The sequence below is a fragment of the Elephas maximus genome, chromosome 4, assembly GCF_024166365.1.
Source record: "Elephas maximus indicus isolate mEleMax1 chromosome 4, mEleMax1 primary haplotype, whole genome shotgun sequence".
Lineage (NCBI taxonomy): Eukaryota > Metazoa > Chordata > Mammalia > Proboscidea > Elephantidae > Elephas > Elephas maximus.
In genome coordinates, this window is record NC_064822.1 from 183,153,226 (window position 1) to 183,175,791 (window position 22,566).

At 56.8% G+C, this 22,566-nt stretch overlaps 1 protein-coding gene across 3 annotated transcripts; it reads right to left on the reverse strand.

The window, feature by feature from the left end:
• Positions 1 to 988: 988 nt before the first annotated feature.
• On the reverse strand, positions 989 to 20,696 carry PDGFB (platelet derived growth factor subunit B). Of its 3 annotated transcripts, none has more exons than XM_049884469.1 (7): positions 20,530 to 20,696; positions 11,571 to 11,667; positions 9,340 to 9,429; positions 7,517 to 7,722; positions 5,912 to 6,056; positions 1,889 to 2,039; positions 989 to 1,482 (listed from the first exon to the last, which is right to left on the reverse strand). In XM_049884469.1, exons 1-6 carry the CDS (start codon positions 20,590 to 20,592, stop codon positions 1,915 to 1,917), a joined length of 726 nt encoding a protein of 241 aa, XP_049740426.1. In that variant the 5' UTR covers positions 20,593 to 20,696; the 3' UTR covers positions 989 to 1,482; positions 1,889 to 1,914. The 3 variants fall into 3 exon arrangements, with proteins under 3 accessions (XP_049740426.1, XP_049740425.1, XP_049740424.1); XM_049884468.1 differs by having other exon boundaries at positions 989 to 1,333; positions 9,328 to 9,429; XM_049884467.1 differs by having other exon boundaries at positions 9,328 to 9,429.
• Positions 20,697 to 22,566: the final 1,870 nt, after the last annotated feature.

Here is a 22,566-nt window from a genome sequence, read left to right on the forward strand (position 1 = left end):
ATTTTGGAGAGGGGGAGGGGAGAAAGTGCAGCGGAAGGTGCGAAAGGAGGCAGGAGCTCAGACACCCCCCCACAGAGAGCCCCAGGGACCCTTTCCCTTTCCTCCCCGTCCCAGCCCATGAGCTGGTGCTCTGGGAGAAGCCACCAGAGGTGAGTCTGGAAAGTGTCTAAGATAGGAGGTGTGCAGGCTGTGGGGCAAGGGCCTGCCCCCTCCCTTGGGGGTCTTCTCTTGGGTTTCTCACCCCTGCCTGGAAGGTGGGCTGCTGGAGCTGAGGACTCTGGGAAATGGAGGGCAGACAGACAACAGTACTGCCTCCCCCACCCCCCACCACGGGCTCACTCCTGTGGGACCACTCCAAGCCACAGCTGGGGCAGGGACCCAACCATTCCACAGGGAGTCTTTATGAGAGTTAAAAAAAAGGGTCCCCTTCCTCAAGACACCTTACTTCCATCTGCCAGAAAGCCATCATAATAAATAGACGAATCACCGTGTCTCTGTTGTGAACGGGGTCCCCTGCATGTGGAGCCCTTGTGCAGTGCACACCCTGCACAACCATCCATGGAAGTCTTGGCTGGGCTGGAATATGATGGGTGGCTGTCCTGGCCCCTGGTCTTCTGCCCTACAGAGCAGTGACTGGGGTCTTCTGGGGCTGCATAAGGGGTCCAAAAGTGCCTTGGTGGAGTGAACTGAATGGCCAGAACTAGAGGAAGGTACTGGGTGGAGGTAGAGAGATGACACAGGAAGAAGTGAAGGAAGAGAGGCCAAGAGGAGACAGGGGGTGCCCAGGTCACCATCTACATCCACCCTGAGAGTGAGAGCTTCATCTCTAACCCGCCTGTGAGGGCACTCGGCTGCCTGCTGCTCCGGCCTCACCCGCCTTGAGGAGTCCACGTCTTCAAAGATTTCATACGTTGAAAATGAAAAGAAGCCATTGCGAGTGGAGTAACCAGGGAGAGGGGGTGGCTGGGCATGGACATCGCGGAAGGGGTTTTCTCCAGTCTATGCTCCCCCACATGGCCTAAGCCACAGGAAGTACTCCAGTCTGCCTGGGTATGTCTCCCTGAGAGCTGGCCAGAGGTTCAGGGACCAGGCAGGCCACGCTGAGAGGTCCTCGGGCCGTGTGCAGGGCTCCTCAGCCAGTCCACAGCGCTCAGGGTGGTCAGGCTGGATGTGGGGAGAAGCCCCTTTCCCTGAACAGTGGCCTCAGCAGTCTCTCTTGCATTCTTATCCCAGATCCTCGAGAGCCAAGAGGAAGACAGGGACGGAGCTCAAGTCATTCGTGTCCTTCTCGAGCTGCTGGGCAAGACTCCGGAGGCCGCTTGGAGAAGACCCACTGGCAGAGGGTGGACAGATGGCATAGAGGGGTGGGGGAAGCACCATTGGCCGTCCGAATCAGGCATCGAGACAGACGGACGAGGGGAACAATATTATCACTCCAAGGACCCCATGGGGGCGATACAGCAAATACCATATTAAATAACCCTGTAGGCCAAGCAGAGAGGGACACAGGAGTCAGAGACAGCCCGGTGGGGGCGGGGGGGGTCCACCCACTTCTGTGCTTCCCATGCCAGGGGCAGGGAGCTGGGGTCAACCAGCCATCCTGGTTTCCACCAGCACTGGGGGAGCTGAAGTGGGCTGAGAGATTTGAGCTTTAGGCCTCTCATTCTATTAGGACATGCTGGGACACAGCTGGGCTGGGGACTTCAAAGCCCCCACCCAACCTGTGCCATGGGAGACCTCAGCTGATGACTGGGCAGAGTGGTCAAGGCTTAGAGCCTGGATTGTGTATGTGAAAATGTCTTTCCCCCAGCCCCATCCATAGCCCAAGCCACAGATCAGGGAGAAGAAAACACAGGTTCTGGCCTCAGTTTCCCTGCCTGGCTCTCACCTGCCCACACTCTCCTGCAGATGGCCCTAGGCTCCAAGGGTCTCCTTCAGTGTCTCCTTGTCATGCGTGTGCTTGAATTTCCGGTGCTTCCCCTTGGGGGGTCGGCGGACTCGAACCGTCCGGATGGTCACCCGAGTTTGGGGTGTCCTGGCTGCTCAAGAGAAGAAAGGTCTTGTCAGCACCTGGACAACCACTAGGGGTCCGTCCTTCTTGACCACGGCCTGCCACAGAACACTCCAGACCCTCTAGACTAAGGGAAGGGGCAGGAAGGAGCTCTGGGGTCAGACTTTCTGGGCTTAAATCTCAGCTGTGTGTGTCTTGGGGACAATCACTGACCCACTCTGTGTCCCAGGGAGAAGTAAATGACAATACGCTTGCAAAGATCTTTGCATGGTACCTAGCACAAAGTATCGTGACAGATTAAATGTGGCCTCAAATTCTTTGTCATCATCCCTCCGAGAGATGGAGTTTATTTCCCCACGTGTTGAATCTGGGTAGAATTGGGCCTGTTTAAACAATTTTTTAAAAAGCCCCGGTGGCACAACAGTTAAATGCTCGGTTGCTAACCAAAAGGTTGTCGGTTTGAACCCACCCAGCAGCTCCACAGGAGAAAGGCCTGGCACTCTGCTTTCATAAAGATTACAGCCAAGAAAAGCCTATGGGGCAGTTCTACTCTGTCACATGGGGTCACTATGAGTTGGAATCAACTGAACAGCACCTAACAACAACAAGAGCAACAACCAGTAAAAGGCACGATGTTGCACCAGTTTTAGGCCTAAGGCTTAAGAAGTCCCGGCAGCTCCCACCTCTGCACTCCGGGGAGCCCTGTGCTGCCCTGGAGGAGCCTCACAGGGGAGGAGAGACCCCGGGACTCAGGGGGAGGAGAAGAGGCCCACTGTCCCAGATAAGCCTCCAGATGATTAGAGTTCCAGCCACCATCTGGACCAATAAAACCACCCAGCTGAGCCCAGTCAACTCACAGACCCATAAAAGATGATAAAATGGTGGCTGTTTTAAGCCACTAAACTCCAAGTAAGAAGTTACCAACAAACGGCAGCTGCTATGACTCACTTGTTTCTTACTTCCTCAGCTTGACCCCAGTTGGGATTTCCTCCCATCAGTCTCCCAGCACCTTCTGGTCCCATGATGGGAGGGTGATTAGACTTCAGGCCTGAGCCACACTCCCCACCATGGAGCTTGGGCCATTAAGCACAGATTGTGCCTATGGGCCATCTGCCATTCGCCACTGTGAGGGGCGGTACAGTGGAACGGGCCAGAGAGTGGGTTGTGGATCAGACCACCTGGGTTCAAGTCTTGGCTCTCCCACTTACTGGTTGTGTGCTTTGGGGCAAGTTACTTAAACCCTCTGTGCCTCAGTTTCTACATCTTTAAGACAGAGATAGCAGCAGCCTGGCCTCCTAGGGTCTAGAGATAAAATGTAGAAACAGTCACAAATCCTTAGATGGCATTTACCAGGCCCCTGGCGCCGTTCTAAGCTGATTTATCTCACAGCAGATACTATTATCTATATTTTACAGGTGAGGAAATTGAGGCAGAGAGACTGGGATTTGAACCCAGAGATCTGCCTATAGAGTCTATACTTTCAGCCACTCTGGTGTAAGTGATGGGTGCCAGTGAGCCTTAGTCAAGGTTAGCTCTTGTGTTCTTCTCCCTTCTGAGCTTCCAGCTAGACGCCCTGGCGATGAGTCTGGCCCTGCCCGGCTCTCCCCAGCCTCTGTATGGGAGACTGTTGAGCCCTCCCCAGCCTGTTGGGCCTTCTGGGGTTGGTACCTAACCTGGCAGCTCTCACACATGACTTCCCTTGACACAGCTATCTCATCTCTGCAAATGGGCCTGTTTTCTAGCAGTTCAGGGACTTGGTTGGGTCTCAGGTCCGCTTCATGGGGAGGGCACCTGGGAAGGCCACTGAAGGGCCCAGGGAGTTTCCACCGCAGAGCCCAGGCCACCAGCCGGATGCTGGGCTGAGCAAAGACAAAACAAGCTCAAGGTTACACAGCCCATGAGTGACAGAGTGGAGATATAAGCCCAGGCTGTCCGACCGTGACCACATCACATGGGTCACGCCACCGAGGCTTCACCAGGCTCACTGACGGCTGCCACAGGTCTCATCATGCTGGGCCAATATGCTGAGATGGCAGTGGAGGAACTTGCATGGTATCTAAAGATCAGTCAGTTTAACGAGCCTCCCAAGTAATGTGGCTTGGAAAACTGCATGAACCAAACACGTACGAGGTCGCCCTACTCTAAACGCAAAGAAGAAAATCCCTGCTCCTCGATAGGAAAATCGTTCTCCATGTTAACACTTTATAAATGATTTACGACACGTTGGTTGGAAGCTGTCGAACTATCAGCCTTCCCAGCGCATCCGGTGCTTGAGCTCCACCCTGAGAAAGGGACAAAGAGGCTCAGAAACGGCCCTGTCCTCAGGGGGGTAACAGGAGAAGAGAATGAAAATTATTCTGTTCCCTGACAACAGAAAGTTACTGAAAAATCAAAACTATCACTGTGTGATTTTTCTTATTCTCATCTAATATTTTTCTTTTGATCCTCACTGCAAACACTGGAGAAAGAAGGTAGCAAGATACAGCCAAAAGAACCCAGAACTAGACGTTACAAGAACTAGGCTCCAGGCTGGGTTTTGCAGCTGCGCAACCTCCATTAAGTCACTTAACCTCTCTGTGCTCCAGCAGTCCTGTTAGTAATACTGAAGGGTGGAGTTGCAAGACCATCTCTGGTCCATTCTAGCTCTAAAACTTAAAAATTATTTTTAAAAAATGACAAGGCAGGTGGCAGCCAGTGGCAGCTGTTGAGTGAGAGAAGAGTCAAGTACAGAACTTCAGGACACCTGGATTCCAGCCACCCCCTGCCTGGGACTCCTATATGACCCTGGGCAAGACCTTAGCCTCTCTGGACCTCGGTCACCTCCTCTATAAAATGACGGGAGGCAGTTGGACAAAAATGTTTTTAAGGCTTCTTCCTATTCTCTTTAAGTCGAACTGTGTCCCTGAGACTGAATTCATGAAATCGAAGGACAGGAGCGGAACTGCCTTTAGAGCCTCATCTGTCACATCCCTGCCACATGATTGCCCAGCCTTCACTTGCACACCTCCAGTGACAGAGAGCTCACTACCTCACAAGGCAGCGAATTCCATCTGAGAACTCATCACCAGCTTTTCCATACATGAAGCCAAAATCTCTCTCCAGGTGGCTCTTCCCCACTGGTCCTAGAGTTCTTCCCACAGATCACAGAAATTACAGTGAAATCTGTGAGAGCCGGAACTCAGTGGGACTGCCTCGTTTTTCCAGGTCTCGAAAGTTTTCTGCCTTTGATACAGTGCGGTCTTACCGCTTTTTTATCACTTGTTTTAGTGGGAAATAGTGTATTCGAGTTTTCCTTCTCTGACAGGTTTCTGCCTTACACAGGCTCCAGCTTTCATAGGTTTTACTGTAGTTTGATTATTCAGCCCCAGGACAAGTCTGCGAATTTTTGAAGATAATGTGCATGGTGCCTTTTTTTGTCTAGGCCCTGGACCCTCCCGCATTTCACATACTCAGTTGACAAAGTACGAGTACATGCTAGCGAGACTGGGATGGGGCTGCTTCTTTGGACAGGAACAGTCAGGGCAGATCTCTAGGAAGAGGCAACTTCTGAAAAGGAGGCAGGCTTGTGAAGAGCTGGGATAAGTGGGCTCAGACAGAAGGAAGGGCATGTGCAAAGGCCCTGAGGCAGAAGTTTGTTCAGCCACTCAAGGAGGGCGCCCTGGCTGGAACAGCATACATGAGGGGCATTGGTTTCCCTTAGCGGCTGGGAATATATCATATGGGGCTTCGCAAGCTGGGGAGGAATCTGGCTTGTTCTCTGAGGTGGAAAACCTCAGATAAATTGAACCACGGGTGAGCACTGAGCCAATTTTCATTTTCTAACAGACCCCTGCACAATGCGGCAGGAGGAGGGAGCTACAGGCTGAGCAGTTAGGAGGCAGGCTGTGGGAAGACAGTTACCTCGCTGCTCCTGGGAACTCCCTGGGCTCCGGGTCACAGGCCTGGCTGCCACCACTGTCTCACACTTGCATGATAGGTGGTCCTCCAGGGTCACCGTGGCCTTCTTAAAGGTCGGCTTCTTCCGCACGATCTCGATCTTTCTCACCTGGAGGACAGAACCACCAAACCACCTCTGTAGAGGACACACTGGGCCACAAGGGAGCCATCCCACCTACCCTTTCAGCCTCAGAGTCCCCGGTGTCAATCTTTCCTCGAAAGCCCAGAGGACAGCCTGCAGGGCAAATACTTTGGCCCAGACAATAGCAGGACCTTGCCCTCTGACCTTCCCTTAGCTTTTCCATCAAAACAACCCTCTGGACCTGGCCTCCTGCTTGGCCACAGCCCCCCTCAGTGCCCCCAGGAGGGGGAGGAAGGCATTTCCGGTTGAGCTGGGGGCCTGTGGTGTCCTCATTCCTGGAGCGCCAGCCAAGGTCAGGGTCTGTGACAAGGGCGGGAGATGGCTGTCTGGAAGGAAGTGGGGACAGGCTTTATCGAAAGGGAGGCGGGAAGGGTGAGGTCAGCTGTCGGGTGGCCAGCCATCCATGGAGCTGGGAGCGCTGGGGGCAGGAGATACCATGACAGCTGGAGAGGGTGACCTTGTAATCACAGGTATGGGACCCAGGCCAGGATAGAAGTTGGTGGGTGTGGGGAAGGTGACCAGGAGGAAAGGCCTGGAGCTGACCAGGGAAGGGCAGGCAGAGTGTTCGGCAAGGGCCGTGCTTCCCAGCTGGCGTTGGGCCCTAAGAAGTTGTGCCAAGTGCCCGGTAGCTTGGGCCATCCCAAGTCGGCGTGTGGGCGAGGCCAGCCCAAGGGGTGCAGACCTTTCCACATGAATCAGCAACAGCTGAGGCTTCTCTGGCCCTACCCTGCCCAGCAGGAGACTGGGGAGATCCTGGGATCACCTCGACCCTAAAATTCCCCTTTAGTCGGAACGAAAACCCAACCCTTATGGAAAAGATGAGTATTCAGCATTCTGGCTATTTGGAAGAGAGTTGCCCCATCTCTGGTATGTCTGTCACCTGGTGGGTCTCTATGGACCCTCCAGGTTAAAGACACAGCTTATCAAGGGTGGAAAAAAAAACCCAGTACCCAGTGCTGTCAAGGGTGGGAACAGGTGTTAAAGACAAACAGGCACCTAACTGAGCTGTTCTCTCTGTGGACCAGGAGAGAACTGAACTGAGGGGCCCGAATAGGGGAGCACTTCAGGGAAACCCCAGTAGGTGCCCAGAACATCCCAAGCCTCAAAGAAATGCTTGCAGACATGTCTCTTCAAGGGGCACTGGGTTTTATCCTGTAAAGGACACAGCATCCTTCCCATCCCCCACCCAGCCCTGCCTGGAGAATATCTATCTGGGCGGCCTGAAAGGACTCAGGGTAGGCCTCAGCACACCTGCCCACATGAGCTTCCCAAGAGTGGCCTGATCTGGACAGAGCCCAGGAGCACTCCAGGGACACCTTCCGTCCTCCTGCCCCAATCCTGGTGGAAGCCTGGTCAGAGTTACAAGCCCAGGAGGGCGCCTCTGCCCACAGCCGGGCCCAGCCTAGAGGGCAGTGGGGTCTGCTCACCTGGACATGCCGCAGCTGCACCTGGGTGGGGCGGCACTGCACATTGCGGTTGTTGCAGCAGCCAGAGCAGCGCTGCACCTCCACGCAGGGCGGCCACACCAGGAAGTTGGCATTGGTGCGGTCTATGAGGCGTCGGGAGATCTCAAACACCTCAGTGCGTGTCTTGCACTCGGCGATCATGGCTGGCTCGGCGACGGCCAGGGGGTCTGGAGAAGAGGGGGCACCCGTAAGGAGGGCAGGCCTGCCTAGAGCCCCCACTTGGCAGAAAGATGGAAACCCCTGGGATGGAGGCTAGGAGGCCAGCCCCTGGAGCTGCCCTGTGAGGTTTCAACCTGGGACATGGGCAGGTGGCTGAGCAGCTCAAAACCTCAGTTTCCCCATCTGCAAAATGGGAATGATGAGCTCTCTACCCAAAATGTCATGTGAGATCATTCAGAGAGTGGAAATGTCCAATAAAGGTTCATGTCCTCATTGTGCTGAGTAAATAAGTCAGTCTCAAATGGACAAATACTGTATGATCTCACTAACATGAAATAATACAGAAACCAAGGCTTGTTTGTGGTTACCAGGGGCATGAGGGAGGGAGAAAGGGGAAGTTTTTGCTTAGGGGGCACTCAGTTCATATCAGTGGTAGTGCTATGATTTGGAAAACGATGGTGAGATTTGCACAACTTAAAGAATGTCATCAATGTCACTGAATTGTACAAGTAGAAATTGTTGAGACGCCTTGTGTTTTGCTATGTATGATATTTTCACCACAATTAAAAAAAAAAAAAAAGGTTCATTTCCTTCCAGTAGCCCACAAGCATTTTATTCTGTGGTTTCAGACACCTACAGGTTTGCCCTCCACGTGGCCCTTCACTGGATATTACCTTGCAACCACTCGCATACTGCTTGTTTTACACTGTGATTTCTGTTTATATCGTTGCTTCATTCAGAGCCTCAGTTCCTCATCTATGAAATGAGATGATAACAGTGCCTGCGCCTCACACGTGTGCGTAGGGACCAAAGGGGTCATACAAGCAAAGCCTGGCCTACTGCAAGCACTCAGTCAATGTAGCAGGCAGCTGTCATCTTTCACGTATGGAGAAACTGAGGCTCTGAAAACTAACTCGGCTGTCCACATTCATGGAGCAAAGGCTGGGGCTCAGATCACCCTGGTCTGGTCCAGAGGTTCCCCCTGCCACTCTGTCTAGTGTTAGGGGGCTGCAGCTCTGCAAAGAGCAGAGGGGTTTACAGTGGCCACTCGCCTGGACTGGGAAGGCACCCCTGGTACCTCAAGACGCATCCTACTCCTCCTGCTTTCCCTGCTATGAAGCTGGAGGCAGGTCCCGGGCTTCGCCCTATTCCTATGTACCAGGCCACAGCCCTTAGCCACAAGCAGAGCCACACAGTCCACCAAGGACAGCACTGGGTTCAGGTGAGAAGAGCTGGTTGTGAGTTCAGCCCCCTACATCCTAGCTGTGTGACCCTGGACTTGTTCTTTACCCTCTCTGTGCCTCAGTTTTCAACTCTGTCAAATGGGGCTAATAATCTCTACCTCCAGGGTTGGATTAAGGAACAAATGAGTTAAAAAGCACTATATTTAGAAATCAGATAGTGTATGTTGGGGGTGGAGTGTGATGACTCAGCTCCTCAATATAGGGTAAAGAAGGTTCTCTTAGTTCAACACAGCCCTAAGTGTGGGGGGAAGGGGAGTTTTAAGATGACCCATGGAGCTGGTCCCAGTGGACCTGTATGCCCCAGTACACCCCGTACACCCTAATCCTCCCTTCCCTGGATTCCATTTCGGGAGGGGCCGCCGTTCTTACTCTCAGTCCTACCCAGGCTTCTCCTCCCACGGGATAAGCTCTCGGGCTCGCCTCCGGGATGGGACCGGGTCAAATTCAGGTCCAACTCAGCCCCGTCTTCATCTAAAAAAAAGAGCCATGGTCAGACTCACTGCGGGCAACTGCTGGCTGGCCCAGCCATGGGGTGGAGGGTCTGACGGGTGGGGAGATCATGCCTCAAGCTCCCCACTGGCACCCCACTCCAGAGAACAGCCTGCCCTCCCAGCCCCCTGTAAGCCTGAGGTTCTGGCTCTGAAGAAGGGGCCTCCAGGCAACCCCACAGCAGCCATGGGGCTCAAGGGTAGTAGGCTGCATCCCCAGCCCCACTCTGGGCTCTTCAGCCACGTTTTTGGCCAGAACCCATGTCAATGGAGTTAAAAATAGGCCTTCCCCTTTGCTACTGTAAGGGAACCCTCCTCGGCTCACAGGGCGGGGTGAGGCCCAGTGAGCTCAAGGCCAGGCTCCATGCCCCTTCCACCCAGCTTTCCCATAGGAAGTGCTGAATGGAGAATTTCCCAGAATCCCCGGGGGGACCAGCCTGCCCTGGCCGCAGCCCCTCTGGAGCTGAACAATGGCCCTGTTGGGTGGGGGCTGGCCAGTGGGCGTGGAGCTGAAGGCAGAGGAGAGGGGTGGGAATGGGCCTGCTCTGGGGAGGCCCTGGGCCCATTCCCCTCTATCTTTCCACCTCTCATTGCGTCTCTGTGTGTCTCCGCTCTCTAACCTTTGCCCCATGCCTGACCCAAGCTATCCATTTATCCTGAGATCACAAATGACAGTTCTCTTCTCAGGCCTGGGCGGCTCTGCAGCTGGGTCAGCGCCACCAGCTCTCCTTGGAGACCTGTCCCCTCTCGAGAGATCAGCCCTAAGCTGGCTGCCTAGAGGTGAGGTTGGGGAGGAGGACTTTGAACTTGATGTTGACTTCATGGACAGATCTTTGTGGTGGGTGCAGAGCCAGCAAATAAACGAAGGGGTACAGGGAAATGAGCCCCCTGTCACCCTCCCCTATGAAAAGACAAACGCTCTGGCTCGCAGCATGCGGCCCATCTGGGAGTAGTGGCTGATGCATTTCGAGCTAGCCTAACTGCTCCCACGTCAGTGCGTGTCTGTCCCTCTCGCTCCCTTCCTCTCTCCCTGCCATCTCTGGAATGTCCCTGGTGGGGAGGAGATGGGGAAGAGATGTGCTTTGTGGAAAGGTTAAGTCGATTAGGAGAAAATAGCCACATGGTTGCCTCGAAACAGGCACGCTATTGAAAACCTCGCTGGCAGATCCCGACCCCCACCCGGGGTGTGGAGGGGCTGCTGGAGGGTGGGGACCAGGGCCTTGGAAAGAAACGGTAGCAAGGCTAAATTTGGAAGTTGCCCCATTGTGTGGCCAGGGCTGGCCAGCCGGGCATGGGGTGGGGGTGTGGGAGACGTGGGGTGGGGGGCCTAGTGAACAATAGGTGGGCCCAGCTAGGGCCCCCTCCCGCCAGCCTCGCGACCCTCCAGCACAGTTGGGTTTGAAAGGGCCCGGGAATGCTTTTGAGAGGGAGCCAGGGCCCAACGGGGAGAGAAAACAAAGGCAGGAAATACTGTCCCCCGTAGATAGCGTCTGGGCAAGGATTACAAAGTGACAAAGAGACAAAACCCCAGAGGGAAGGGGTGCAGGGGGGGGTGCTGACCAGGGCTCCAGGGAACAGGCCAGAGGTTAGAATAGAATGGAATTTGCTCTGAAGACAGCGTTTATAAATACATTCCCGACCTGGCCTGCCAGCCTTGCCACGTGTGTGCCGAGCACGTGCCCACCGCCAAAAGCGCCCGCGGGCACGGGCAGGGCGGTCCGCTGGTCCTGGCCAGGTGTCCCTGGGAGACCTCAGAGGCAGGCCCTCAGCCAAGGGGGCAGGGAGAAGGCTCCTCCATCCCTGTCCTCCCCAGCAGGGTCCACACCTGGATACACACTCGGCAGATGCCCTGGGCACCCTCTCCCCGCCCGCCCTCCTTCCATACTCCAACCTCTGCAACCAGCCAGAGCCACAAGTGGGTGCTTCTCCTGCCACGCCCCACGCCCCAGGCACCAACCCATTCGCCTTCTCAGCCCTGCCCTGGATAGGTGTAGCCAGGCCCTCCTGGGCTGCCAGGGGCCTCGAGTTCTCTGGCTGTCAAGGAAGAAGGGATGCCCCTGCCCTGTGCCCCCAGCTTGCCACAGGCTCACAGAGGGCCAGAGCACTAAACAGGACACAGCTTACCTCCAGAGTCTCCGTGCAGCAGACGCTGGAGGTCATCAAAGGAGCGGATCGAGTGGTCACTCAGCATCTCGTAGAGCTCCTCGGGAATGGGGTCTCCCTGCAGGAGGACATGGGGCGGGGGTCAAGTGAGCCAGGAGCGGGGCTTCCCAGCCCTGGTCCACTCCCCTCACCCACCTCCACACACTCCCAACCTTCTGTTCCACAGGGCCTCTAGGTCACAGCCAGGGTGAGGACAGAGGTCAAGATGGGGCCTGACAACCAGGAGCACAAGGGCAGCCTTTAGGACCCAGCCCAGATGCTGCACCCCACCCCCACCTCCAAGCAAGAACCCCGGCTTGCTTTAAGTTAGACTTGATTTTGTATGTCTGTTCCCCCTGTCAAACTACAGGTTCCCAGAAGGCTCCAACGGTCTGCTTTCTCTCTGCTTCTCCCTCTGCACCTGACAGCTGATAACAGCTGACATTTATCAGGACAGATCTTCTCATCCCCATTTTATAGATGAGAAAACAGAGCCTGAGAAAGAGGTAACGTCATTTGCCCAAGGTCCTACAGCTGACTATCAGCAGAAGCTGTCTTCCCACCCAAGTTCTTTTGACTGCAGGGCCTGTACTCCCAGCCTCCTGGGTACCAAAAACAAACAAACAAACAAACAAACCCACTACCATCGAGTCTGACCTCACAGCAACCGTATAGGACAGAGTAGATCTGCCCCATAGTTTCCAAGGGGCGCCTGGCAGATTCGAACTGCGGACCTCTTGGTTAGCAGCCATAATACATAACCACTATTCCACCAGGGTTTCCGCCTAGGTATGATAGATGCTTAATAAACGCTTGCAGAGTTGGATGGTCCCTGGAGGCCACACATATGAACAAGATCTATTTAGTCTCTCGCAAGAACGAGGAGTGAAGGGAATCCTCAGACAGGGCCGGAAAACCTGAAAGCTTACCCATGCCCCATGCCCCATGCCCCATGCCCAGCCAAACCCTATTTTTAGAGGCCCTCTGGCCTGTTACCAGAAACACTTGAAACTTAGTAAGAGCTTTAACGGGCTCCACTCAGAGCCAGGCTTCCTCCAGGGAAGCCACAGGTCCTACAGCGAAATGACAGCGGCCTGATTGGAAGGTCACTGCCACAACCTCCCGGGCCTCAGAGAGCGAGGGGCTGATGTCAAGGTCTCGAGAAAGAGGGGGAGCAGGTGAGAGGCTGGGACACACCATCCAACAGCCAGCCGCCGAGAGGCCAAGAAACTGGGTCAGATGCCACCACGTGTCCAAGGGCTGAGACCCATACTCACACCTGCAAACATACACACACACATGCAAACACACACATGTGCACGTGCACACACTCAGGACAACACAAATGGTGAAAAGAGCCCAGGACAGGGCATCAGCTGACTTGATTTACTCACTGTCAAGCCTTGGGTTAAACCACTCTGTGCCTCAGTTTCCCCTTGACTAACAGTCGACCAGTTGCCGTCAAGCCAGTTCTGACTCACAGTGACCGCAGTTCTGACTCACAGTGACCCCACGTGTGTCAGAGTAGAATTGTGCTTCATAGGGTTTTCAAAAGCTCAATTTTTCAGAAGCAGATCACCAAGACGTTCTTCCAAGGCACCTCTGGTGGACTTGAACTGCCAACTTTTCAGTCAGCGGCCAAACAAGTTAACCATTTGCACCACCCAGGGACTCTACTTTTAAAGCTAGTCCCTTGAGACCCCCGAACCTGTTTCTTTGGCTGAACATGGAGCTTAGGAGCCCGCTGGTGTCTTGGGTTGATGGGTGGTTCAAGGGAGGAAAGGCTGGGTTGGGGGCCCAGCAGTGGCGTGGCTGAGTGTAGGGGTCCCTCCTTCTGTGTCTTTGTGGCACAGCTAGCAAGCGGTAGCCAGAGGCTGCATGCACAAGGAAGTGGCGGGGGGCTCCTCGGCTTAGCTGCCCTCACCTTCCTCTCTCATCTCCAAGCAAGCTGACTCCTCCAACCCCAGAGGAGAGACAAGCCTTTGGCGACCTCTAAATGTGCGCACAGTTCACAACCCATAGAGAGGCTGGTCTCGACTAAGACCAAAGAAAGCCACTCCCCCTGTGAGTTTTGGCAAATCCAGAATTATTGCCAAGAACTGGATTCCACTGCGTGCATGGCTATTGACTGCTGTGTGACCTCAGGCTAGTCCCTTGCCCTCGCTGGGCCTGACTCTCACTTGTGAATGGAGGGAGTTGAAGAGCATTTGATTCGATTCTAGTTCTGCCTGGAAGCAGCAGGAGAGGCAGCAAGGACAGCTGAGGAGGAAAGTGCCTGCCAGCTCAGGCACAGAAAAAAAACCAAAAAGAAAAAAAACCAAACCCAGTGCCGTTGAGTTGATTCCAACTTATAGAGACCCTACAGGACAAAGTAGAACTGCCCCATGGAGTTTTCAAGGAGCACCTGGTGGATTCGAACTGCCGACCCTTTGGTTACCAGCCATAGCTCTTAACCGCTACGCCACCAGGGTTTCAGAAAGAAAAAAACCCGTTGCCCTCAAGTCGATTTCGGCTCATAGCGACCCTATAGGACAGAGCAGAACTGCCCCATAGAGTTTCCAAGGAGCACCTGGCAGATTTGAACTGCTGACCTTCAGGTTAGCAGCCGTAGCACTTAACCACTATGCCACCGTGGTTTCCTTCAGAAAGAAGGAGCAGTAAATTTTGTGAAGTGATGATTCAGGTAACCCCCAAAGGGAAGGGCCCAAAGACAGAGTACCAAATGGCATTTGGTGCTTGTGTCACGCTCTCCTGGACCCACTGGGGAGTTGGCCTGTAGCTGCCAACGTGGCGGCATAGGCAGACCCCCACTGGACCAAAGCAGACGCCCCAGACCCAGGTCCAGATGACATCTTATAGAAGTGAATCCAGACCCTACCAGGCTGGGTGCGGAAGAGCCCAGGATAGAGACTGGAGAGTTGGAGAACCACGCGGTAGGTGCTCAATAAATATTGGCCAAATGCATGAAGGATACCCCCCTTCTCCCTGGGGTTCTCTTGGGTATGATTCTCCCACCTCCTCCACCAGAAGGGCCACCTGGGATATTCTCTCCACACCCCACAAGCAAATTGCCTCCTGAAGGGTCCAGTTTATTTGAAGCTGGGAGATCACTGCTTCATATACTTCTGGTAATGTGGCCACTAGAGACCCAGGACTCACTACCAGCCCCTGGGATTGAAAACAACACAGCAGCTAACTCATATTAAGTGCCGCCTACGAGCAAGACACTGAGCTATGTGCTTTACCAACCACCAAACCCAAGGGCCTGATACTATTTTCATGCCCACCTTCCAGATGCGGAAACTGAGGCTTAGAAAGGTTAAGTAAGTGGGCACAGAGCCACAGGGCTAGTAAGCAGCACAGCTGGGTTGCACCCAGGCTCCAGAACACCCACATCGCCTCAACCCCCATGAAGGGTCTCCACTTCCCCACTCCTCTGTTCTGCCCTTCAGGCATGTGGTGGTTCGCGTTGACTCTTTATCCCTGAGCACAGGTTATAGAGAGCACAGGTTCCCAGCTGAGAGTGCTATGGCCCCTAGGGGACGCTGCAGTGTCTGGAGACATTTCTGGTTGCCTCAGCTAGGAAAGTGTTACTGGTTACTGGCATCTAGTAGGTAGAGGCCAGGGATGTTGCTCAATATCCTACAAGGCACAGGACTGCCTCCCATATCCCCAGTGTCAATAGTGCCGGGGTGGAGAAACCCGGTAGCAGAGAAAGAGCAAGGACTGTGGCTATTGATGGACTGTGCATTGTGGTCCTGCCTTTGTGTGGCCTTAAGCAAGTTGTTTAACAATCCAAAGATACAGCTGGACGGCACTGGGTTTGGTTTGGTTTTGGTAACTAATAATACCTCACCCGGGAGTGATTGGGAGGCGTGATTGTGCCTAGCAGAGCAGCCAGCAAATATTGAGCTGTCAGGAAACCCTGGTGGTGCAGTGGTTAAGTGCTACGGCTGCTAACCAAAGGGTGGGCAGTTCGAATCCGCCAGGCGCTCCTTGGAAACTCTATGGGGCAGTTCTCCTCTGCCCTATAGGATTGCTATGAGTTGGAATTGACTCGACGGCAGCGAGTTAACAAACTGTCAAGGAGCCCTGGTGCCACAATGGTTAAGTACTCCTATAAGGATTACAACCTAGGAACCCCATGGGGCAGTTTTGCTCTGTCCTATAGGTTCGCTAGGAGCCCGAATGGACTTGATGGCACACAACAATGAGTTGTCATTGCCATCATCATTAATTCTTTCAATGTGATCCCCTGAGGGCAGCAGCGAGGGGCACACAGACACAGGACATTTCTGAGGATGGCAACAGGTGGGTGGAGAGCAGCCTGCCCCTGGTGAGAATGTGACTTTGCATTGTCCCCTGTGCTAGGCCACAGGAAATGGCACTGCTGGGGGCCGTGTGGGCTGGCGGGTCCCATCCGGTACTGGAGGTGGGTGAGAGTGGGGGACTTCAGCCTGAGGTCGGCTCTAGGATGCAATGCCCTGGGAGAGGCTTGCATGGACACCTGCTTGGGGTCAGTGGCTCCTCTTGGCCTGGAAGGGTAAGAGGCCAAGAGCCTAGTTTTCCTGCACACAGGATCTAGAAGTTTCCTTAGGTGAGCAGCTCCCCTTCCTCTCTCTGGCCCTGCTCCTGTCCCTGGAAGACAGGTAAGGAGATCTGGCACTCTGATGAAGCTGCCCCAGATCCCAGGCCTGGGGTTCCTGGCAGGGCGCGGGTGTGGCTAGGAGGCAGCTGGGGCAAAGCCAGCCATGGTAGCCAAGGCAAACAGCCGCCTCCCTACCCCACCCCCCACGCCAGCTGCAGAAGGTAGGAAGGGCACGAGCGTGAGGCCAGGTGAATTACCTGCTCCCAGCTCAGCTGGCAGATCAAAAGGGCGTGAACCCCACCCTCCGCCTGGGCCCCAGCGCACACATAGATAGACACTCCACACCCCGCCCACCACTCCCGCTGAGAGGCTGAGAGGAAGACACAGGCTCTGTCCAAGCAACCAGGGGCGTTGTCCGTGGCTGGCAGGGAAAGAAGCTGAAAAGGCCGCTCAGCGCCTGCCTGCTCAGGCCTTATTTAGATCAGATGCCAAAGCCAATCCCTTTGAAGAAGCCACTCTGAGCTGACCACAGAAGCCATTTAGAACCAGCCTTTCCCACCTAGCACTTCTCTCCCTTATTGCTCCAGGGACCCTCCTGCCAGCCTCCCCTCCTTGATGTTGGCCTGGCCCACACCAAGCAGGAAGGCAGCAGCCAGCCCAGCAGTTTACAATCCTGGCAGTCCATTGGAATCACAGCCCCCATCCTGACTCCCAGCACTGGGCAGAGCCCAGGAATCTGCATTGCCAATTCTGTAGCTCCTAAGGAACTTGGAGCAAATCCAACCTCATTTTTTTTAGGTAGGGAAACTGAGGCTCAGAAAGGGAACAGGATTTGCTTAAGATACACAGAGCCTTTGCAGCCTGATTTTCCTTCTGTTTCTTCCCCTCTGTCCTGTCCAAGTTCCAAGACAGCAAAGAGAAAGACATGTTTGCCTCTCAGGGTGGGGGGACCTGGAAAGACAGATGGCTGCTGGGGGGCCAGGCGGCCATCCTGGCTGCCCTTGAGAGTGAGAATTGAAGGAGGCCATGATGGCAAAGCACCTAGCAGGCGCTGCACATGTGTCTGCTCCTTCCATAAACACGTTCTGCACATGGGGGACAGTGGTGACCAATACAAAGCTCTCCAATGGAGCTTACACTCCAGAGGGGAAGACAGATAATAAACCACTAAAAAACTAAATAAACCAGAAACTGAACTTGGTTGCCATGGAAAAGGCACTACAATGGGAGAGAAGGGAGGGTAAACGTTTCCTCACTGATCCTGCTTAATCAATCAATGGAGCGGACATCTGTGTGCGGACACACAGTTCCCAGCTCTTGTAGCAGAGCTTCCAAATTCAGTTTGATCCTGACCTTGCACACCTCCAGGGCTGAGTGATTCCGGCAAGTCCTTCTCCCACTTCCCAAGGCCATTAGCAAACTGGGGGGAGCTGGGTGGTGAAAAGGCTGTGGCTGCCCTCTCCTCCTTCCCGCCAGAAGGGGGTGAAGCCCAGAGCATCACATGACCACAGGAGTCACCCATCAGAAAGCCAGCTCAGCGGATGGAAAGGGCCCTCAGAGGCCTCAGGAGACCCTCAGCCCACCCCTCCTTCCCTGTCACCTAAGCCTCCACCTAAGGCTCGGCCCAGGCATGCCCAGGGACACCGTCTGCCCCAAAGCCACTGTCACTAGCAAAACCAAGCCAAACTCGTTGCTGTCATGTCAATTCCGACTCATAGAGGCCCAACAGGACAGAGTAGAACTGCTCCATAAGGTTTACAAGGAGCGGCTGCTGGATTCAAACTGCTGACCATCAGCAGCCTGAGCTCTTAACCACTGTGCCACCAGGGCTCTATCACTAGCAAGCCCTCTCCAACTATCCCTGCACTGGCAACTAAGAGCTCCTTCCTGGACTGGCCCCCATATTGATGTTGTTGTTATTGTTGTTAGTTGCCATTGGATTCCTGGATTCCGACTCACAGCCCTAAGGCTTTCATTCCCTCCCTAGGATTCCTCCCCCGGAGCTGGCCAGGGGCTCACTCAGACTTAGCAAAAAAGTGCTCTGTAAACTGCGAAGCACCACACACTATCCATGGCGGGTTCCTGCGGGCCATATGTTCAGGGTGCCGTGATTAAAGTGAGGAGACAGGCGGTGGTTCTGTGCCATCACCTCCCCTCCAAGCGCACAGGCCCCCAGAGTTGTAGAAAACGGGAAGGGTGCTGGATGAAGCTCGAAATGGTAAGGGGAGGCCTGAGAACGCCTCCAGCCGCCAGCTGCGTGCTTCTATCAGCAACGCCATATTCGGTGCTGGGAGCCAGGTACCCCCGGAGCCCTCCTTGGTGCGAGGCGTCTCCCATCTTGGAGGTTCAAGTAAGGGCTTATCTGGAGGAAGAAATAGCTGTGACATCGCAGGGCTCCATTTTAGGCCATATGAGGCTGGTTGAAAAAAAAGCATTCACACACGTTTGCCGGGCATGGAGCTGCCACGATCAAAAAAAAAGGGGGGGTAGGGAGTGGAGGTGCTGCGGCGCTTTTTATGTGGGTGCCCCTTTCCCCTCCCTCATAGGCCCCCAGGAAGGCAATGGGGTCGGAGAGGTTCCAAGGGCCACCGCGGCCCACCTGTTGCGCGAGGGCGGGCACTTGGCGCCGGCTTGCGTGCCTGTGCACGTGCGTGGGTGTGCGTGCACGTGTGCTCAGTCGCGTGTGCAGGGGCCGTGCGTGCGTTTGTGTGCGGAGCGCGCGCGGGTGCCCCGCGTGTGCACGGGTGTGGCGGCGGCGGGCGCGCGACCCGAACGCGGTAGTGCGTGCCCGCCGTTCTGCGCGCCCGCCGCCCGCCCAAGCGCAGCATTGCCTCTGGCCAGGAGTGTGCATGCGTGGGGTGAGTGAGCGAGTCGGGGGGCCGGGCGGGGTGGGCTGCGGAGAGCAGCGGCGGGGGCGCCGCCGTTCCCAGGACGTCTTGGCACCGGGCCCAGCCCCCAGGCCCCCGGCGAGACGAGGCGGCAGCTGTGGCCGGCCGGTCCCCCTCCCCAACAGCTGGCCCCGGCCCGGGGGGCTGTGGGCAAGGCGAGAAGGGGGCGTCGGGAGGGGCCTGCAGGCCGGCCAGCCGATCCTGCGCCCTCCCTCCCGTGTGCGGGCCGCGGGGGGCGGCCGCGGAAGGGCGGGGCCCCAGGGCGGGCGGTCGGCGGCCCTCGAGGAGCCCCGAGAACAAAAGGAGACGGCGACGGTTCCTCTGTGGTCAAAACAACCTGCGCTGGCGGCGGCCCAAGGCCCGGCCGCGGCCTGAGAGTCCTCTGCCTTAACCCCTTTGCCGCCGCCGCCGCCTCCTTCCTGCGCCTCGCGGGAGGCCAAGAAGGGGCCGGCTTCCCCAGGCGCGGCGAGGTGAGGTCTCCGTGCAGGGGCCGAGTGGAGGTGGGACGGGACCCAGGCGCGCCGCGCTTCCCGCTGCCCTCTCCTCCCTCCACCTCGCGCCTCCTCTCTGCCCCGCCCCCTTTCCCACCTGGATTCCGGATAGACTTGCCAACTCACTGCTACGTGAGGCTGGGAGGGGTGAGGAGAGGGAGCCAACCTGATAGTTCCCGCAGACGTTTTTATACCCCACCTCCCCTGCAGCGAGGCCTTTGCAGGGGACGCGCTCCGCACCCTGCAGCGGGGGAGAGAGGTGCTTCCTCTGACAGGGTGCGGGCGCAGGTATGGTGAGGCCTCAGGCACTCACGGCCCCAGGGGCTGGATGCCTCCAGAACCCCTCTTCTCCCCCTACCCCAAGCGGCCGAGTGCCTGAGACCTTGCTCTCTGTCTCTCTCGGCTCCCCGCGCCCCTGACACGAGCTGCTCCTGTTCCACGCTCCAGGGCGGGTCATGGTCTCCGCGGACCAAGGGCGCCCACCCTAACCCGGAGCGGGAACCGGAGTGGGGCCCGAACCCCTGCCAAAGGTCGGCGTGGAGAGCGAGATCACACCTCCCGGGGGAGCCAGGTCCTGGACATCCCATAAACCCAAGCAGAAGCCTAGGTGGGCTTGGGGGGACGTCCTGTCTTCTGCGCCCTAGGCACCACCCCACCTCCTCTCCCCTCGGCTGGGTGGGGGCTTATTCTTGGGTTCCTGAGGCGTGGGGGCAGGGCCACACACACCCTCCGCGAACGCTGAAAGACTGGGGAATCTGGAATCGCCCCTGAGAAAGAAAGCCACCGCTGCCCCCTCCCCTGAGAACCTGGTACTCTCCGGGCCTCGCGTCCCAGCCCTCGGAGGTCACCCAGCGCTCGGTGCCAGACCCAAGGGCTGCAAGGGTCCAAAGTTCACTGCATGGAAAGGAGGGGGCGTCCGGTGGGGGTGGGGTAATGAATGAAGCGACCTGCCCCCAGCCGCCGTCGCAACTTACCTCGGCGCTGACCAGACGCAGGTAACAGCAGAGAGACAGGAAGAGCGCCCAGCAGCGATTCATACCGACTCCCGGCCCGGCCCCGCGGGGCCCCGGACGCGTGGACCGAGCGCACCGCCCCCGCGGCCAGGGCGGGGGGCGGGGGCTGGGGAAGGGGGTGGGCTTGACGCGGGTCTGCGATGATCAGGAGCTCAGGCCGCTGCAGCCGCCGCCGCGGCTCACCCGCATGGCCCCCGGGCGCCGCCGCCCCCGGCCCGGGCTCCGTCGTTGGGGGGTTGGGGAGGGCCTGGGCGCGGGACCAGGGTACGCGGCCGCTACCTGGGCGGATCCCGAGCCCGAGCGAGCATCCACGACCGGGGGGCTGCGTCGCGAACCAGCCGAGGCGTCTAGCCGTGTGGGGGCGCCCAGGGGACTCCAACCTCCAAGAGGAAAAGGAACACGGCAGCCGATGGTTCGTCTTCACTCGCCGGCTGAAGGCGTTTTCCTCTGCCCGCCGGCTTATCTTTTTTGCAACATTTTCTGGGATGGTCCTCCAAATCGGAAAGCGCAGGGCTGGGCACCTCAAAGCCCAAGCTTCCTCCAGAAAACTTTTTCCAAAGTTGGCTTTGCAGCGGCGGCCCGAGCACCCAGGCAGGGAAAGGTGCAAACTCCCGCCCCGGCCGGGTGGGGGTGCCGGAGCGTGTGCGCCCTGGCGCGGGACCTGGGCGGCGGGCACGGCTGCACCGCGCGCGCGGTGTGCGCGCTCAGCCCGGCCCCGCCGACAGGTGGACGCGGCGCGAGTCCGTCGGTCAGTCTGCCTGCTGCTGTGGGGGTCCTCTGCGTGCTGTGAGCTGTGGCTGCTCCGGCTTCCTCTTTGCGACTAGGCTGGAGGGTGGGCTTTTTTTTTTTTTTTTTTCCTTTTTGCGCGTGTCTGTGTGTGCGCAAAATACCTCTATCTCGGGAATGAAAAGATGGGCGCTGGCGGCCTGAGGAGAGCCCTCGGGGAGGCGGCGGGGGAGGCTGCGGGCTCGCAGGGAGGCAGGCAGGGAGGCAGGCGGCCGCTCCCGGCGGCAGGAGGAGAAGTTGCCACCCTTTCAGCTGTTCCGGCCTTTATAAAGGAGACGGCGAGTGCGAGAGGTGGGTGGAGACAGCCTTTCCTCTTCTGGCCAGGAGTCAGCGCTGACAGGGAGGGGAGGGGAGCGGGAGCACATGGAGGGCCTGGGGCGCGGCGGAGAGCTAGGGGCTCCTAGAGCTGGGCAGCCCCTCTGCCCAAGGATCTAGCCCAGAGAAAGGGAGAACTAGCAGCGGCCAGCCACCCCGCCGCTCAGCGCAGTGACCGTGAACTGGATTCAAGACCACGTGATTGGGGGGATGTCTCCAGGGCCACGGGCCTGGGGTCCCTTCCAGCCGGACATCTGCAGGACCAGACATTTGCACCACGCACAGGGATGGTGGAAGAATTCCGGCTTTCCTGACAGCTTGGCTTCAGATCCTGCTGGGGTGAGAAGCAGCTGGGTCACCTTGGGCAAGTCACTTACCTTCTGTGTGCCTCCTTCCAGCCTCTAAGTAAGGATTAAATGCCATTGCGGGCACAAAGCACCAGGCCAAGCCAGCCACAAGGTGAACACACCAAGCTCTGCAGCCTGTAGCATGCTGAGTCCCTGTCTCCTCCTCCTCGCTGGTTGCCTGGCACACAACAGGCAGTGCTGGCTTAGCCAAATTTGAATTTGTTGAACTGCAAAGTCACACAAACCCCCACAGCCCTGCAGCATCCTCAGGGGCCGCCATCATGATCCTCCAGCCACCCCGCTGCTTACTACCTCCCTCAGCAGAGGCCCAGGGGCCCACACCCCCCAACCAGCACTGACACAGTTCACGCCTCCCACGCCCAACTGAGGGAGGTGCTACGTCCCTGCCTTTAGCAGTCACACTGTCACAGTCAGGGAGTCACACACACACGCCCACTGCACCCAGCACACACCACAAGACCCGAAGGCTCACCAACTCACTTGCTCACCTGGCATTAAGGCACCTTTGTCTCGCCCCCTTGCACTGTCT